The 18151-nt window shown below is 38.7% G+C and overlaps 1 protein-coding gene across 8 annotated transcripts in view; it reads left to right on the top strand.

Moving 5' to 3' along the window:
- Positions 1-18151, top strand: part of MCCC1 (methylcrotonyl-CoA carboxylase subunit 1) — a 59050-nt gene that overhangs the window by 4062 nt on the left and 36837 nt on the right. For all 8 annotated transcript variants that reach the window (XM_082692359.1, XM_082692355.1, XM_082692358.1 and 5 more), the window contains 6 exons: positions 2388-2434; positions 3705-3841; positions 6844-6939; positions 13818-13939; positions 14355-14502; positions 14589-14710. In XM_082692359.1, the coding sequence (XP_082548485.1) occupies positions 2388-2434; positions 3705-3841; positions 6844-6939; positions 13818-13939; positions 14355-14502; positions 14589-14710 (672 nt within the window). The remainder of the gene's footprint in view (positions 1-2387; positions 2435-3704; positions 3842-6843; positions 6940-13817; positions 13940-14354; positions 14503-14588; positions 14711-18151) is intronic.

The raw sequence follows: 18151 nt of genomic DNA, 5'->3' as shown, positions 1-18151 counted from the left end.
TTTCTTTTTCTCCTCATATTTCTTTTCTTAGGTTTCAGGGCTCTTCAGGATATTACACAGACCCATTTTCTCTCTCTTCCCTCTTCCCTGCTGTGTATAGAACTGTTTTCCTGGAAAATGTTAGTGTTCTTAATGGCATAAAGAAATTACAAATCTTATCATTATAGAGGGTAGTTACATGTTTGTAGGTCATGATTCTCTAGTAGCTCAGAGAAAAGAAATCTGGTGGTGGAATTTTAGAAATGAGAATAAACTGATTTAGAAGTTATCTTCAAGTAGGGTGGAATTATCTCATGGAAGGAACTTCTTAATTTTGTTTTATAAGCCATTGTTTTAAGTTGAGCTTAGATAATGGTGAGAAATGGAATAGATCAATCAAAACATCAGTGGGATAGAGGATTATGTTAAATGGTGTGTATGTGATTGTCTTGACTAGAATAGCAGAAGAAAACTTTAATTCAGCAGTGGCCTTGATCAGAGTCTTAAGCTGGATTTATCAAGAAGCATTTTATAGATACAATTGTGCAGGACAGGCCTTGAGTCGTAGTTGAAAAAAAAAAACCAAAAAACCCTATCTGAAGAATGTGATGGGAAGATGCTATGAACTAGAAGGTGCCTTTTAAAGATAAGGAAAAATGATATTTCTCCTTAAAGATCAAGAGAGTGAGGTTAGTGGAATTGGGAAGATGTGGGAAAGCAAGAGCCTCCTGAGGAAGCCTTCTTGTGGAACTCAAGTGTCATAGCTGTGGGTCTTCCCACCAGCCCTGGATGGATGTCAGTAGCTGATTGAGTGTCCATTAGAGGCCAATGACTGCCAGACCCACTGTAACAATCCCACCTCCTGCACCTCTGCCCCAGTGAAATGCTAGTTCTGATCAGTTACCTGGTCACAGACACAACATATACATGCTACACATACATAGTTGAATAGTATCTAACATACATTATGCTTTTTATCACCTGCTTTGTAAAATGGTTAGTTGTTTATAACTATAGTTTTGTCACATCATCCAGATCTGGATGGAAAAGACGGAAATGGAATTCCTTCTGCAATTTGTTGGTTTTCCCAGTGTATTTCTTTTAGCTGACAACTGATAGGCATTATACTCTTTTGTTCCCAAAGAGATTATGGCCTCCTTTCTGTCATCTCTTGGTTAAAGTTTTGTAACTTACTGTATCAGTAGGTATCATGGAACTTAAAAATTGCTTTAGACATTAATGAACTTCTACCTAGTTAAGAAACCTCAAACAGGGGCGCCTGGGTGGCTCAGTGGGTTAAGCCTCTGCCTTCGGCTCAGGTCATGATCTCAGGGTCCTGGGAGACCCGCATCTGGCTCTCTGCTCAGCAGGGAGCCTGCTTCCCTCCCCCACCCCCCACCCCCGCCTGCCTCTCTGCCTACTCGTGATCTCTCTCTCTGTGTCAAATAAATAAATAAAATGTTAAAAAGAAAGAAACCTCAAACAAGTCATTTAGCCTCCCTGGTTCTCCATTTCTTATTAACATAAAGACTCAACTTAAATTGTATTCTTTGAAAACTGAGAAGTCTTCTTCTGTGAGGACACTGAAATTTGAGTTGTAAAGTGAAAATTGGGTCTTGAGAGAGGGAAAAAAACCTCAGATATAACCATAGTTACCATACCCTCCAAGGCTCAACCCCTCCTACAAAATCTTAGTATTCATAGTTTTGCATTGGGGGGCCATAATGAAAAAAGGCTGGAGAAACACTGATGTAAAGAGACTTGCCTGGGATCACCAGCAGCTAGTTGGTGAGGGTCTCACAGCCCCATAACCAGCATTCTTTCTGCTGCCTTTGATCAGCTCCTTCTCTTTACTTCTCTGGGCTTAAATTTTTCAAACCTGTCTTACCAGGCAATAACTTAGATCAGTATTTTTCAAGCTGTAGTTTGACCAGCGTGTTTTATTTAATAAACTGGAATAGAACAGAGAGCATCAAAACACAGGGAAATCTTCTGTCATGAAACTTTTCTTTGGTGTGCATACCAGCTTGTGAAGTCATGTGAAAATATAGTTTTTACTTTGGGTTCTAGTCAGAAGAGTTTGAAAAAGCTGAACTGGATGTTCTTGAAGTACCTTGACTTTCTAATTGTTGGTTACTCTGTGGCCATACACCAGCCTCTGGAATGAGCAGGTTAGGTTATCCGTTCAAGGACACACAGTGCCAGGGAAAACAGCCAGAACTGTAACTTCCGGTTTCTAGAGGGATTGTCTTCCCACAAGAAAGTCTTACTAAGTCACTTTGTGGGCTTCAGGCTTAACTAAGATCATATCTGGACTTGGTTTCAAGTTTTAAACAATTTTGATTCTTTTGAAACAACTGATCTGTGTATCCTGTTGAATTATAATTCCATTTGGATTCATTTGCTAGGAGGTGGACTTGGAAGCAGAGAACCATGAAGTATGCAACGACCACAGGTACAGTCTCTGCTCTACTTGGCTTGGCGTCAGATTGTGAAATATTAAATTCCTTAATTTGTATATGTAGAATTAGTTCTCCCAATACTTTTGAAGTTTGGGATTTTCATAATCATTTTCTTACTAACTGTTGAGTCATGGTTTCCGCCTCTTTTTATGTCAAATTTCTGTTCTTGAGTCTGAAATACATATAGAAATAATTGAGAACATTTAAATGTATGTTGTTATTTCTGCCTCTCTCATCATCTTTAGTGCAGTGAATTGCAAGGCATAGCTGTGATGGTCTAAATCAGTGCTTTACAACAGCTCTGTTAAGTAGCAGAATGCTTTTCCAAATAAAACGTTACAGGGAATTCCCACCTCTGAAACATATGTAAGTGTAACTCCTGGTTGATTGGATGCAGCTTCCTCCCCAAAACACACACATGCATACATCATCCCAGCAGCTCCTGTGACAGCTCAGGCTCTGTAGATACCCACAGAATGACCTTGTTTTAAGTTCTATAACTGTATTTTTTGAGAAAGATAACTTTCCTAAATTGCCAGGGAGCATTTATTTCATGTGTGATGATGGAAATGCATTTTACATATTAATACAATAACATTATGTTCATAATCATGGCACTGGTGCCAATGTCCTGGCATGGTCCTCACTTGTATTTATATCACAGGAGAACCACGCATCCCTGTGGGCGTACAGGGGCTAGAGGCCGTAGAGCAGAGTGACTGAGAGTTCAGAATCTGGAGTGATGCTAACCTGGGTTCAAATCCCGGATCCACTATTTCTTTTAGCTGTAATATTCCAGGAAAGTAATATCTCTTTGAGTTGTAATTTCTTTATCTTTAAAATTGATGCAATAATAATAGTATCTACTCCATAGGCTTATTGTGAGCATTTAAGTCCAGGTTGAGTCTTTAGCAAAGGTCCTGAGGCGCAAAAGGTACTTAGGAAAGATTAATTACTATTAACTATGATGGGGGTTGGGGCTGTTATGATTTGACCTTATCATATCAAAGCATCTTTTCATTTTAAAGCTGAAAAAGCTGAGTAAAATAAGAGTTGATGTTAATGAGGGCACCTCGAATTTCAGTGAAGAGGATAAAAAGACACAATTGATATCAGTTAAAATGGTTATTTGAGGCTCCACTGTGTTGATGTTACCAAAACAGATGTTCATCAGCTGGTTAATATCATGGAATGTTTAGTTTGCTTTCTCATTTTTTGCTCTCCAGTAAGATTTGTGTGTGATTTTCATGGTGTTTTAAACAGGACGAAACATTGCCAAGCTCCTCATTGCAAACAGAGGAGAAATTGCCTGCAGGGTGATACGAACAGCCAAAAAAATGGGTATACAGTCCGTGGCTGTGTATAGTGACGCCGACAGAAATTCCATGCATGTTGACATGGTATGTGGTTAAAAACAAAGTCAAATTTTGTAAGTGATTGGCTTTTTTATTGGGTAGGTACTTTACTTCTTTATGTTAATAGTTTATGTTTACTGTGTTAACAGGGCATAAGGGGGAAAGTTCAGTCATCCCTATTGGGAACATTTTTCAAACATAACACTAGTTGAACTAAACATTGTGTTTGGTTGTATAGTTGACTTACAGGCAAAGTCATCTCATCAAGGGTTGGTAAAGACAGTTCACGTAATCTGGCCACAGATCTTACTTTGAGGGGCATATATCCAGATCCCCGATGTGCAAGAAGGATCCAGCTTCCAGTCTTAGTAGCTACCACTTACTGGCCAATGGATCTTCGACTTAATGTTTCTGAGCGCAGGCTTAACTATAATATTATAACTGAAATGATCCTACTCCCCCGAGTGTTACCATTTGTTCCTCACAGTTATTCACCAGCCAGAACCAGCCCTGGATGAATTCAACCCTTGGTCTTCCTTATGCCTGTGGCAAGACCAAGCAGCAACAGAAATTCGTGGCAACTGGCCGCCCCTGGGCTTTCAGCATTGCATGGCAGGCCCGTGGGCTCTCTGGCCACTTTACTCTCTTATTCCGTGGAGTGACCAACTCAAGCCTGCCGTTCTCCATTCCAGCCTCTGACTCTCCCTCTACCCTCCTATTCTCAATTGATGATTTTGATTCACAGAGGAAGAAGAAATGCACTTATGCTGTTCACTGCATCTGCGTCTGTCGTTGTCCCGTCTAAGGCTAGTTGTCTTCCTATGCTTTGGAGTCCTCCTCTTACCCTTTCAAGCATCTTCCAGCTTCTTTTCTCAATGATCTCATTCTAGATCATTTTGTCTGCTCCTCGGGCTTTACTAAGCCCTTCCAAATTTCTGTTTCTGTTTCTAGCCCAGATTCTCTTTTGAATGTGGTACAGGTCTATCCAGCTGCCCTCTTGACATCTCCACGTGGATGTGTCACAGCTCCCAAACTGATGTGCCTGAGATTGAACTCATGACTTTGTTCTGTAGTGAAGCTGCTTTTCCTGCAGACTTCCCTAACCCAGCAGATGGTAACACTGTTGCCCACAGCAGCCATAGTGCCCGAGATCCAGGAGTCTTTGGACATCTTCTGTCTTCCCACCACTCTACATCCTCCCTCTTCCCCACCGAGGCAGTCACCTGGTGCTGTTTGTTCTGTTTCCCAAACACTTCTTTCCACTTCTTTCTGCCCTCTACTCCTGGTACCTTAAGTCAGAGCCACCAGCACCTTTGCCACAGCCTTTTTTTTTTTTTTTAATTTTTTAAAATTTATTTTCAGCGTAACAGTATTCATTGTTTTTGCACCACACCCAGTGCTCCATGCAATCCGTGCCCTCTCCAATACCCACCACCTGGTTCCCCCAACCTCCCACCGCCCTGCTCCTTCAAAACCCTCAGATTGTTTGTTTCAGAGTCCATAGTCTCTCATGGTTTATTTATTTGACAGACAGAGATCACAAGCAGGCAGAGAAGCAGGCAGCGAGAGAGGAGGAAGCAGGCTCCCTGCTGAGCAGAGAGCCTGATGCGGGGCTCCATCCCAGGACCCTGGGATCATGACCTGAGCCGAAGGCAGAGGCTTTAACCCACTGAGCCACCTGGGCACTCCTGGAATTAAGTTTTAAAAACAAAAAACAATACCCAGGAAACTTCATTATGTGTTCCCTTGGGAGAGAATCCAAAGCTTAGCCTCCCAGGAGGTCCCCTGAAACCTGTGCTCCCTGGTCACTCCAGCCCTGTCTCTGGACATGGAGCCCCGGCTCACTGGGCTCCAGCCAATCAAGCCTCTGTCAGTCCCTCAAATGGGCCAAGTTTCTTCCCTACTCAGCATGTCCATATATGTTGCTTTCTGGGTGGGGGAGGCTGGCCCCCTTCTCCATCCCTGTTCCCAGCTCCACATCCTCCACCCATTTGCCTGGCCAAGTCCTGGTGCTCCTGGAGGAGCCCCTGATCTTCCCTCCCAGGCTTTCCCTGAGCGCCCTCAGGCCTGATCCATCTTCCCCTTCATCTGCATCATGTCCTTTGTTTTGCTTTCATGGCCTTTGTCACAGTTGTCACTAAGCCTATGGATGTATGTTTGATGTCTGTCTATCCCTCTAGGCAGGGACATTATTTACTGTTGTGTAGGTAGCTCCCACCTCAAAGCACGGCATGTAGTAGGTGTTCAATAAATCTTTGAATGAATGAGGGATGTTTTTTCTATCCAGTCTGCTTCAAGGGCTGCCATGATTATGTGGAAGTTTTAAAGGACAGTATAAAGTAGTTCACAAATGTATAGATGGAGCATTATCATCATACCTGAATAATTATACAAACTTTAATAAACTTCATAATTTTATTTCTTGCTGAATACAACCTTTATATTTTATCTCATCAAAATGTACACTTTCGGCAGAGTACCTGGGTGGCTCAGTGGGTTAAAGCCTCTCTCTTTGGCTCAGGTCATGATCCCAGGGTCCTGGGATCAACTCCCACATTGGGCTCTCTGCTAGGCGGGGAGCCTGTTTCCTCCTCTTTCTCTCTCTCTCTCTCTCTCTCTCTCTGCCTGCCTCTCTGCCTACTTGTGATCTCTGTCTGTAAAATAAATAAATAAAATCTTTTTTTAAAAAATGTACACTTTTTGCATTAGATGCATTTAAGGTTATTATTGTTAATGATGAGACTATGGTCAATGATGAGACTATGATTCATGCCTGTTGCTTTCTATCCTAAAGACATTTTGCTTCATGCTAGTGCTTGCTTTATACACAAAAATCAAGCTTGGGCAGCCTCTTTATGCAAAAGATTCCAAAACAGTCTTATTTTAATAGCAGGCATGAGCTGGTCCTTCTGTTTCTTAATTCTTGCATTGTTCTTAGGGAGCCAGTTTTTTTATTTATAACGCTCAAACGACTCTGAAGCAGTTCTGTTGTGTACGAGTGTGTGCTAGCTGTGAGATCTTTCAAGCATGTAATATTCCTTACACAGGCAGATGAAGCATATTCCATCGGCCCCGCTCCCTCTCAGCAGAGCTACCTTTCTATGGAGAAAATCATTCACGTGGCCAAGACCTCTGCTGCCCAGGTAAGAGTCCTGATAAGATTTACAATGGAAAAGGAATAAGTTTTATACAATTCGCACAAAATTACTTAACCATTTTCAGAACGCATTCTCTATTTTTAGCTATTTAAGATTTTTACATTTGATTATTGGGTTGTTGTATACTAGACATGTCCTATTCCTCAGTCACTCCACTTTCTCACTGAAACCTGTGCACTTTAGATCTTTTGAAAAATAGGTAGAGGAAGGGTTTAAATTACAAATTAAAGTTGAGAGGGAATTCTGTACTTCCACCATTAAAACTAGAGCTGAGGAACATCAGGTCCTTTGTGGGAAGTAGATGGTACTCTAACTTTCAAGAAGAAATGTAATCAAGAAAGAAATCTGTTTCTCTCTTCGCTTCCCAGTCCCATTCTATGCTCCACTCCCAAGTTTTACAGTTTCCCAGGTTCAAAACTCCAGTATTATTACATCAACATAAAACAGGAACCAACTGTGTAGAGTCTTTGCTTGAAATTTCTTCAGAAGTAGTTTTTTTTTTTTTTTGAAGAATTAATTAATTAATTAATTTGTCAGGGAGAGGAAGAGAGGATGCATTTAATCAGGGGGAGTGGCAGGCAGAAGGAGAAACGGGTGCCCCACTGAGCAAGGAGCCCAAGGTGGCACTTGATCCCAGGATCCTGGAATCATGACCTTAGCCAAAGACAGATGCTTAACCTACTGAGCTACCCAGGTACCCCAGAAATGCGGATTCTTAAGCCTCACCCCAAACCACTGTGATTTACATTTTTATGCATAATTTGCATTTTTATTAAGATCCCCAGGTACCTTGAACTTAGAATTTAACATTGAGAGGATTAAACAAGAGTCTCCTGATTTATAGCCCTGTGTTAGACCATGCTGAGCGGTAGAACTTTGTTGCCCTGTATTTTGGTAAAAAGGAAGGCATTATTTAATCAGAAATCTGAATTAATTAAAAGTAGTTTCTTGCAGGATGGGGCACCTGGGTGACTCAGCTGCCTACCTTCGGTTTAGGTCATGATCCCAGGGTTCTGGGATCAAGCCCCATGTCTGGCTCCCTACGCAGCGGGGAGCCGCCTTCTCTCTCTTCCCCTCCCCCCACTCATGGTTTTCTTTTTTTCACTCTCTCAAGTAAATAACTAAAATCTTAAAAAAAAAAAAAGTTTTTCATAGGCCAGCCAGCTTCCTTATTTTATCATTGTTTTGTGCTCTAATCAGCTATTTCCATAGAGGTGAAAATCTCCCTTTAAAAAAATTTTTTTTAGAGAGAGAGAGAGAAGCAGTGGAGGGGTCCAGAGGGAGAGAGAGAATCTTAAGCAGACTCCACACCGAGTGCAAGCCTGACCAGGGCTCAACCTCATGACCCTGAGATCACGACTTGAGCTGAAACCAAGAGTCAGATGCTTAATCGACTGTGCCACCCAGGCGCTCCTGAAATCTCCTTTTTTAATGATAGTTTGCTGAGACCGTTTTTCAGTTTAAATAACAACCCTGTAGCAAGTGAATGATATTGCTAATTCTGGGGAATTTATTAACTCTATATCTATCTGGGCTAGTATTGTTTAGATGCTGTACTAATACACAATGAAGAAAGAAGAAATAACTTTCACACACTTTGGATATTCAAGATTTGAGATGGCTTGTAAACATTACCTGTAATGTTTGTAAAACAAAGAATTACATCAGAAAAATCAGTAATATAGGACTATTATTTGATATGGGGGTTGGAATTAAGTCAGAAAACTTAGGCCAAAGAAACCTGCTTCATTTCTTCCTGGAATCCTGATTCAGAAGGAAATTTGGTGGGTTACAATCATGAGGCTCTCTAATAAAAAGTTACTTGTCAATTAGGGGAGTAAACCTTGATTTAACTTTGAAGAAGATACTGATCTTTTTGTTATAGGACTTTGAATAACATTTGTCTAGTGATTTTGAAAGGTTGCCCAGAATGTAGAATTGTTAATGTAGCATTTTGGCATAGGCATTTTTACAGATGCTAGAGTAACATTTGCACTTGAGTTACATTTCTTGTGATTTGCCTGGTGACGTGGCTAACTTGAAAGAATCTAGAAAATGTAATGGTTCTCTAGTTCTCCTGATTGTCATTTGTCTCAGACCTTCTCTGCATGGGAAAGATCAAGTATTGAGTACTGGCTGAAGATTAGGATCACCCGAGCAGCCTTTTTTTAAAGAGAATGTTGCCATAGTGCTTTGGGGGAGGGCCCTATAGTTAGTTACTGGAAGAGAGCTCATAGGGTCTTGTGGAATACTAGTGATATTTTGTTTCTTGAGCTGGTTACACAGGTGTATTCAGTTAGTAAAGACTGTGTTTATAAAAGCTGTCTACTTATGATTTGCACTTTTCTCTATGTGTATTCCTCTTTAGTGGAGGGTTAAAAAAAAAAAAAAAAAAAGTATCCCCTCAGTTGACAGAATTAGTTCCTGAGCATTAATGTTTTATGAAGTGCTCTAGTTTCTTTTACTGTACCACCAGGAATGAATAACTTTATTACAGGCATTTCAAGATCACTGGTAAGTAACTTTAATGAATATTGCAAGTTATTTAAATGCTGATCATCTGTGTAGTTGACCAAATGGAAATCCATGTTTTAAGTATCAGCTGTAGATAGGAAATTCTTGGGAGTAAGAATTTGAAGAGTATGACTTGTTCTCTCCACCAAAGGAAGGACACCTCTCGTTTCTGCTTGAAGGCAGAGCCAACAACTTTGGATCTGTACATATGCTTGGAAAGTACAGCAGAAAGGTTACAAACTAAAAGCATGGAATAAATTATTTTGGCAGAGATTTAAGGGTAGGAAATGACAGTTTTTATCTTTACTGTTAAAGGCACATTAGTTTTATGGATTGAAGGATCTAAACAGGGGCTTACAATCCTGGGAGCCCAGGATAAATTGGCTGCTAAATACATGCCCAGTGGCTAGAGAATTAGCCCCCAGCTAACAGTAGTATTACTGATTTTTCCTTTTTAATATATTCAGATGATCAAGAAATACTGTGATCTGGATATATTAAATTGTTCTTCCTAAGATAAATTAATTAAAACTTCTTGAGGTCATTCCTGTAATGTGTGGTTGGACTATGCTTTTTCTTTCTTTCTTTTCTTTTTTTTTTTTTAATTTTTGCAAGAAGATAGTGCTTTTCTTTTTAGGTTTGAAGGGAGAGTATTTATCTGGTTCATCAGAGTTCCATTGAATTAACTATCTGTTCAAAAGAAAGGATGCTAGCAACACTTCGAAAATGCAGTTAAGGAAACAGTAATATTCAAAATAACATCAGTAAAAATCAAATACTTAGGACTAACTTTAGAAAAATCAGTTTTAAGATCTATGCATGAAAACTGTAACACATTGCTGAAAGGAATTAAAGAAGTTCTAAGTGAGTTCTAAGATCTATGCATGAAAAGAATTAAGTTCTAAGATCTATGCAAGATCTTAGAAGTTAAGTTCTAAGATCTATACATGAAAACTATAACACATTGCTGAGGGGAATTAAAGAAGTTCAAAGTAATGGATACATGTATCATATATATATAAATGGACTCATATATCATTGGAATAATCAATAGTATGAAGATGGCAGTTCTTTCCAAATTGATCTGTAGATTTAAGGGAATCTTGATCAAAATCCCAATAGGCCCCCCCCTTTTTTTTTTTTGGTAAATATTGACACACTGGTCCTAAAATACCCCAAAGGTCTAGTATATAGTTAAAACTATTTTGAGGGGTACCTGGCTAGCTCAGTCAGTAGAGCATGCAACTGTTGATCTTGGGGTTGTAAGTTCAAGGTCCATGTTGGGGGCAGAGATTACTTAAAAAGACAATCTTTAAAAAATTTTTTTGAAAAGACAATAAATTTGTAGGGTTTAGATTTTTGGATTTCAAAACTCACAATGAACCTACAGTAAACAAGACAGTATGGTATCAGAAGGAAAAATACGTATGTCAGTGCAACAGAATAGAAAGTCCCAAAATAAACATGCACATATATGGTCAATTAATTTTTGAACAAAAGAGTAATTCAGTGGGAAAGATAGTCTTTTCAACAAATTATACTGGAACAATTAGATATTTATATACAAAAAGATAAACCTAAAATAAGCAATAAAAAGGGAAGAGGTGCTGATACATGCTAAAAAGTGGATGAACTTTGAAAATACTGTGTTCAGTGGAAGAAGGAAGCCAGTCACTGAAGACTGTATGTATTATATAATTCTATTTATATGGAATGTCCAAAATAGGCAAATCTATAGAAACAGAGTAAATTAGTGGTTATCTAGGGCTAGGGATATGTAGGGAATGGATAATAACCACTAATAGGCATGGAGTTTTGGGGGGGGGGTAACAAAAAGTTACGTTATTAGATCTTACTCAGTATCTTAGATTATGGTAATGATCTTTAGATCATTATCATCAACCACTTTAGAAAACTGGCTGGTTTTAAAAAGTTAAATATATACTTACCATATTTGACTGCCTGGGTTATTTACCCAAGAGAAATGAAAAATATGTTCACAGATGTTATTTGTACATGAGTGTTCATAACAGCATTATTCATAATAGTCCAAAACTGGAAAAAAATCCAAATAATGAGTAAATAAAATGTGGGCTATCCATTCAGTGCATCAACAAATAAAAAAAGATCTATAAAAAATGAACTACCCATGCACACAATAAGGATGAGCCATAAAACATCATGCTAAGTTAAAGAAACTGGACACATCAGATTCTGTACTATGTCATCCCATTTATATAAGATTTCTAAAAAAGGCAAAATTATGAGACCAAAAGCAGGTCAGAATTGCCTGGTTTGGGGACCAAGGATTTATCAATTATGCATAGGGGCACAGAAGAACTTATTCAAGTGACAGAAGTATTCTACAACTAGATTATAGTAATTGCACAGTTGTATAAATTTGCTAAGTTAATCAAACTATAAATGAGAGAATGTTATGTACTGTAAGTAAAAAAGAAAGGGTGTTAAGACATTGGGAAGACTAGGATGTAGATCTGTTTCACTTTGCCTCACATAAATAATATTTGACATTTCATATAAAATTACTAAAATTGAACTTTGGTTTAAAAAACATCAAACTGTGATCAAACTGATATCAAAATGTGATTATCTTGCATTTTATTATTTGCTCTCACTAAAATGTAGGTATTCTGTTCATGAGTTTCCCAAACGTCTGAAGCATACTCCTTTAATTTTGAAACATAACTATTCTTTGGGTTTTGTTTTTTTTTTTAAGAATTTATTTATTTGTTTTTTTGTTTATTTTAAAGAGCGAGAGATTGAGAAAGCACATGCACAAGCCAGGGGAGGGCAGAGGGAGACAAGAAGAGAGCATCTCAAGCAGACTTCACACTGAGCACGAGCCCAACATGGGGCCTTAAAATCCTGAGATCATGACCTGAGCTGAAATTAATAGTTGGTCGCTCAACCAGCTGAGCCACCCGGTGCCCCTGAAACATAACTATTCTTTCAATATGTTTGTTTTGAAATAGTATTGGCTGAGCTTTTTTCTTTCTACATTCTCTTAGTTATAATTATTATATAGTCTTATTAATTTAGAAGAACAAATGCCATCAGGGCTGTTGAGGTTGGAGAGAAAGTTGCTTTATCCCTCACTGAATCATGTTATACTGTTGTGCTTTTGCTTTCCTCTGTATCCTCCCTTTTTGCTGTGACTATGTTTGTTCTTGGAAATCTTACTGTCCTTCAGGTATTAATTTTCCTCTTTTGTGGGCTAGAAAGCCAGACAAATAAATTTCTTAAAACTCTGAGTAAGTTTCAAGTGACTAGATTAACATATGAGGGATCCTCTTTCACTAAGTATATGTAAACTCTAACATATGACTTTTTGTTTGCTTCTTAGCTTTTTTTCTGGAAAGGTGATATTGGCAGATAGTGAACTGAAGATAAATGAGGTATTACTGTGCTAACATGTTCCTTTCAGTTTTGGGATACCATGGTTTCAGTTCTAGGCCAGCTTTATATGGAAGCAGAGTAAACAGCCCTCCCCTCTGCTACTCTGGAGTGCTTTACTATCAAATACTCATTGACACTCTACCCTAATAGCAGTATTATTTTAGATTCTTCTGTATGATCCAACAGCTTCACGTATAGATACATACCTAAAAGAATTTAAAGCAGGGACTCAAACAGGTGCTTGTACACCAATGCTTATAGCAGTGTTATTCACAAAAGTGGAAGTTAGAAACGATCCACACCTTCCTCAATGCATGAATGGATAAGCAAAAAAACAAAATGTGGAATATACACAGTGGTCCATTATTCAGCCATGAAAAGGAGTAAAATTCTGATACATGCTACAACATGGAAGAACCTTGAAAACATAACACTAAGTGACATAAACTAGACAAAGAAGGACAAATGTTGTATAATTCCATTTATAGTAGGTTCCTAGATGGGGTATTCATGAGACAGAAAGTAAGATAGAGGTTATCAGGAAATGTGGAATTGATATTTAATGGGTACAGAGTCTCTGTTTGGGATGGGGACAACATTCTGGAAATGGATGGTGTTAGTAGTTGCACAGCATTGAGAAAGTAACTTTAATGCCACTGAATCGTACACCTAAAAGCGGTTAAAACGGTAAGCTTTATGTTGTGTATATATTACCACAATTAAAAGAAGTATAGGTTTTTCCATTTCAGGCCAGGCTTTGGAACTTTAGTAAGAATGTTTCAGATACCTCTTGGAAACAGATTTTGATAGAGCCCATAGTGTACTTACCACCATGTCGGGAGAGGCTTCCCCAAAGGAAAATGCTCATCTCCTTCCTCACACGGCGTGCCAGTGGAGTGCTAGTAAGTTTGTCCTTTCATTTTCACTTCTAGGCTATCCATCCAGGATATGGTTTTCTTTCCGAAAACACGGAATTTGCCGAACTGTGTAAACAAGAAGGAATTCTTTTTATAGGTCCTCCTTCATCTGCAATTAAAGACATGGGTATAAAGAGGTATTCATTTCTACCTTTTAAATATAACCATAGGACGATCTACTGAAATTGTTTGTTTAACCTCTAACAGACATGGCAGTTAGAACCTTTGGTTGTCATGGGCGTAAGCTGTTCATCTGCCACTCCAGTGAGTTACAGAAAATGTTTATCTAATTAGGGTTTCTAATCAATATATGAATTAGTTTTAGGGATTAAGAACAAGGTAAAATGAGCTATCACATGAAGCACTAGATTCATAGTTATCACAGAAAAACTAATAGTTTAATATTTGTGTTGTTTTCTCAGACAGTAGTCTTTACCTGGGAATGTTTTATTTTTAAAAAGTTCCATTGTATTTGTCAATGGGAATGTTTTGTGTTTCTCTTGTATGAAATAACGCATAGAAATGGGGCATCTCACCTTTCTTATTCGAAAGCACATCCAAATCCATAATGGCTGCTGCCGGAGTGCCTGTTGTGGAAGGTTATCATGGCGAGGACCAGTCAGACCAGTGCCTGAGGGAGCACGCGGGGAGAATCGGTTATCCTGTCATGATTAAAGCCGTCCGTGGTGGAGGAGGGAAAGTAAGATTGTGCATGCTCGTGTTTTCACTTCAGGCTAGTCTTCTTGGTTTTATTTAGGTCGTAGTCATACTGTCTTGCTGTCTTAGGGCATGAGGATTGTCAGATCCGAAGAGGAATTTCAAGAACAGTTAGAATCAGCACGGAGAGAAGCTAAGAAATCTTTCAATGATGATGCGATGCTGATTGAGAAGTTTGTAGACACTCCAAGGTGAGTTCAGTCTTTTTTCCAACTCTGCTTTTTAAAATTAAATAATAAAAGAAATGTATGCAAACTATAAAAAAGTATATAAAATATAATGTTCTACTAGTACATAAGTACATTAAGTTCCCCCAATCCCACCCCTGATGTAACCACTTAGTATAGGTACCTAAATTGGGCTGGTAGTGATACGTTAAATAATACAATATCTCACCTATATATCACAATTACCATTTGCCACATTCTGAGCATTTTACATATACCCAATAATTTTGCTGTCCTAATCCTAATTTAATTCCTACAACAATCCTATAGGTAGGCCTTATTCCCGTTTTGCATGTGAAGACCCTGAGGAGCAGAGTGGTCGTTAACAACTTGCTTCAGGTCTCCCAGCTGGGAAGTGATGAAGCTGGGATTTGAATTCAGAATTCACACTAAGCCACTGTGCTAAACTGCTTCTCTAGGTACTGCTGTAACAAATACCATGTGAATTTCCAATTTTTTTATTTTCTGAAACTCTTTTCCTATGTATTGCTTAAAATAAGATACTGACTATAAAAGCTTCTTATTTCATAGATTTTGTGGTAATTATGTATTAATACACACACATTTATATATATATATATATATATATATATATATATATATATATAAATCTATACATAATATATATATGTAGAGAGAGAGAGAGAGAGAGAGAAAGTCAGGTGATTTCATAAAGAGTAATTCACTTGGGGACCATGAGCAGAGAGGGTTTTACCTTGATGATAATATACAAAAGCTACAGGCCCTTCCCTTGTGTGAGCCTCTTCTAAGATCCTATACCTAATTTTATATTCTTCTTAAGGACAACCCCCAAATTGTTTTTGTTTCAAGTGCTACAAAACTTTGAACTGTCCCCAAACACAGCATGGTAAGTTAAATTCATTTAAATGTTAATAGTTAAAAAGTCTGCCACCTGTTAGTGGGAAGTAAGGCAAAAACATGTTTTTTTGCCTTCCACAACGTGTTTCAAAAAAGAATAGGCTGACTATCCAGATTGGCATGCTTCTGAGTTAGAATTATCCTGGAGATGTCGGCTAGCTATTTCAGTGACCGTAACTCAATGCCTACAACGTTCTCTAAAGATGTAAATTCTTTACATGTAAAATGTTAGCTGAATATTACCTCACATTGGAATTTTTCATCCAGTAGCTGGAAAGCTCCTGGGAATCAAGGACCTGATAGTACATTTCTTTTTAATTTTCCGTGTATATCTGCTGGCATGCTACTTTCTTCATGACAAGCATCAAAAATAGTATTTTTTTGAAATATAGAAGTAATATACATTACAAAAATGGAAAATACAGAAGATGGAAAACAAAGTCACTCATAATCTCATTCTCGTAATACAAGTAATAGCATTTCTGTACATATTTATTCTGTTTTCTAGTAATAATATTTTAATATCATGATAATTACACTTTTGTATGTTGCTAAGTAATTACCTGTTGAGTTAATGGAGTGCCAGAAGATTGTCAAGGTGGTGCTTATAACTCAGAAAAGTACATATCAAGATGTTTTATAAATCTGCTCAGAACTGTTGAGCTTACCTGAAAGGCTGGGATAGAAACAGTCTTCAAAATGTACTGTTTCAGAGGATTAAAAAAGGAAATCAGGTTCCTTTCTCAGTTCACATTCAATATGTATTCTAGATGGTTAAAAATGCAAATAGGAAAATAAATCTGTCAAAGTCTTGGAAAATATCAAGGCATTCTTCGTAGACTCTACCTGTATCTGTCCATGTGTCCAGATCCCAGCAATGGCTGAACTGGAACAGCTGGGGTTTGGTGCACCTCCTGGTTCTCAGACAGTCTGCTGCAGAATCTCTAAATTAGATAAAGCAGCACAGAAAAAGGAAAATAACAAAGCAAAAGATCACTACAGAAATCAGAACAGAACACAGATCCTCAAAAAGTTTCCCTTGTAAGCCGCCACAGGAACAAGTGTGTCCAACTTCTGAGAACTCAGAAAAGAGCAGTGTTGTGGCCTTGGTATGTGTTCCTTTCAGAACCTGGAGTCCCTGCTCTCCTGACTCCTTCCCTGGAGCAGCTAACAGATAAGGGAGTGGTAAAATTTTACAACTGGAATTTGAAAAACAACCCATTTAGTTCCAACATGTAAAGCAGTTGGAAGTTGTCACTCACATCCAAAAAGCAAGAGCAATTCTGAACAAAATGAAAGTCAGTGAATTTTAGATCTATCAGAGAGTGGGGACCGCAGGGCAAACCACCACCCTGAAATCCAGATAGCACACGTGAATACAGTGAATCATAGCCAAGAGCCACTCGCCCTGAGCAGAAGCCACGGAAAGCCAAAAATTGATAGGGACACTTCTGCAGGGTTTATGATAAATTCCTGGAGTCTGGGTGTGGACTAGTGTGATAGTGAGAAACCCCTCAAGGTCCAGTGTTGGGGAACCCCCGATTTTCATGTTTTCCCTTCAAGAACACCACCAGGTTCTCACAGTGAAAATCCAGGAAAAATTCCCTCCCATTCTGGGGCAGAGGGAGGAGAAAAGTAACCATCTGAGATAGGCCCAGAGTGGTCTGTTCTCCCTAACAAAGGCCAGCTCTCCAAGGGAAACTTTGCTGTTCTGTGGGAAGGGTAGTTAGCCAACTCTAACCCCCTCTAGCTTTCCTGTTTCATCTAACGAGAGAAAAAATTCTAAGAAACACTTCCGGGGGCACCTCACTGGCTCAGTCAGTGGAGCATGTGACTGTTGATCTCAGGGTCGTGAATTTAAGCTTCACAGTGGTTGTACAGCGTACTTGAAAAATAAATATCCTCCTCTCCTGCTCCCCCTGCTTGTGCGCTCTCTCTGTCAGATAAAATCTTAAAAATATATATATACACATACATACAAACAGATGGTGCTCATGAACACAGAAACTGGAAGCACACAGGGATGTGAGCCCACTAAAACACCGAGATTTAATCACTAGATCATAGTCTGCGCTCCCTCCCCTGCATCCTTCTACCACGTCACCACGGATCTAGTATAATAATAGGGTTTCAAGTGAAAGAACTGTAAGACACAGACTCTGTTTAAGAAGAGCTCCTAGTCAAAGACAACAGGAGAAACAGAGCAAAACAAAACAAGGACACTAGAGGAGACAAGCCTCTGGTATGTACAGCTACTGCAGACATTAAACCTAGTGTCCGGGCCAGATTCACATTAAACTTTACAGTAAACGTCTGTATTTATCTTAGTTACTATAAAGTGATACATTATGTCCAGCTTTTACAAAAAAAAAATGACAAGTCATGCCAAAATGCTAAAATTTAGGCAAGAAAAAGCATAGTGTAAAGAGACAAAGCAAACATCAGAACCACAGATTTTGGAATTACCAGATACAGAGTTGTTTAACTGATTAATATGTAATATTAATGGAGTGAGGGGACAACAAG

Source organism: Mustela nivalis (assembly GCF_964662115.1).
Source record: "Mustela nivalis genome assembly, chromosome: 1".
Lineage (NCBI taxonomy): Eukaryota > Metazoa > Chordata > Mammalia > Carnivora > Mustelidae > Mustela > Mustela nivalis.
The sequence above is the reverse complement of the archived record's forward strand: the minus strand, read 5'-3'. Positions and strand labels throughout refer to the sequence as shown.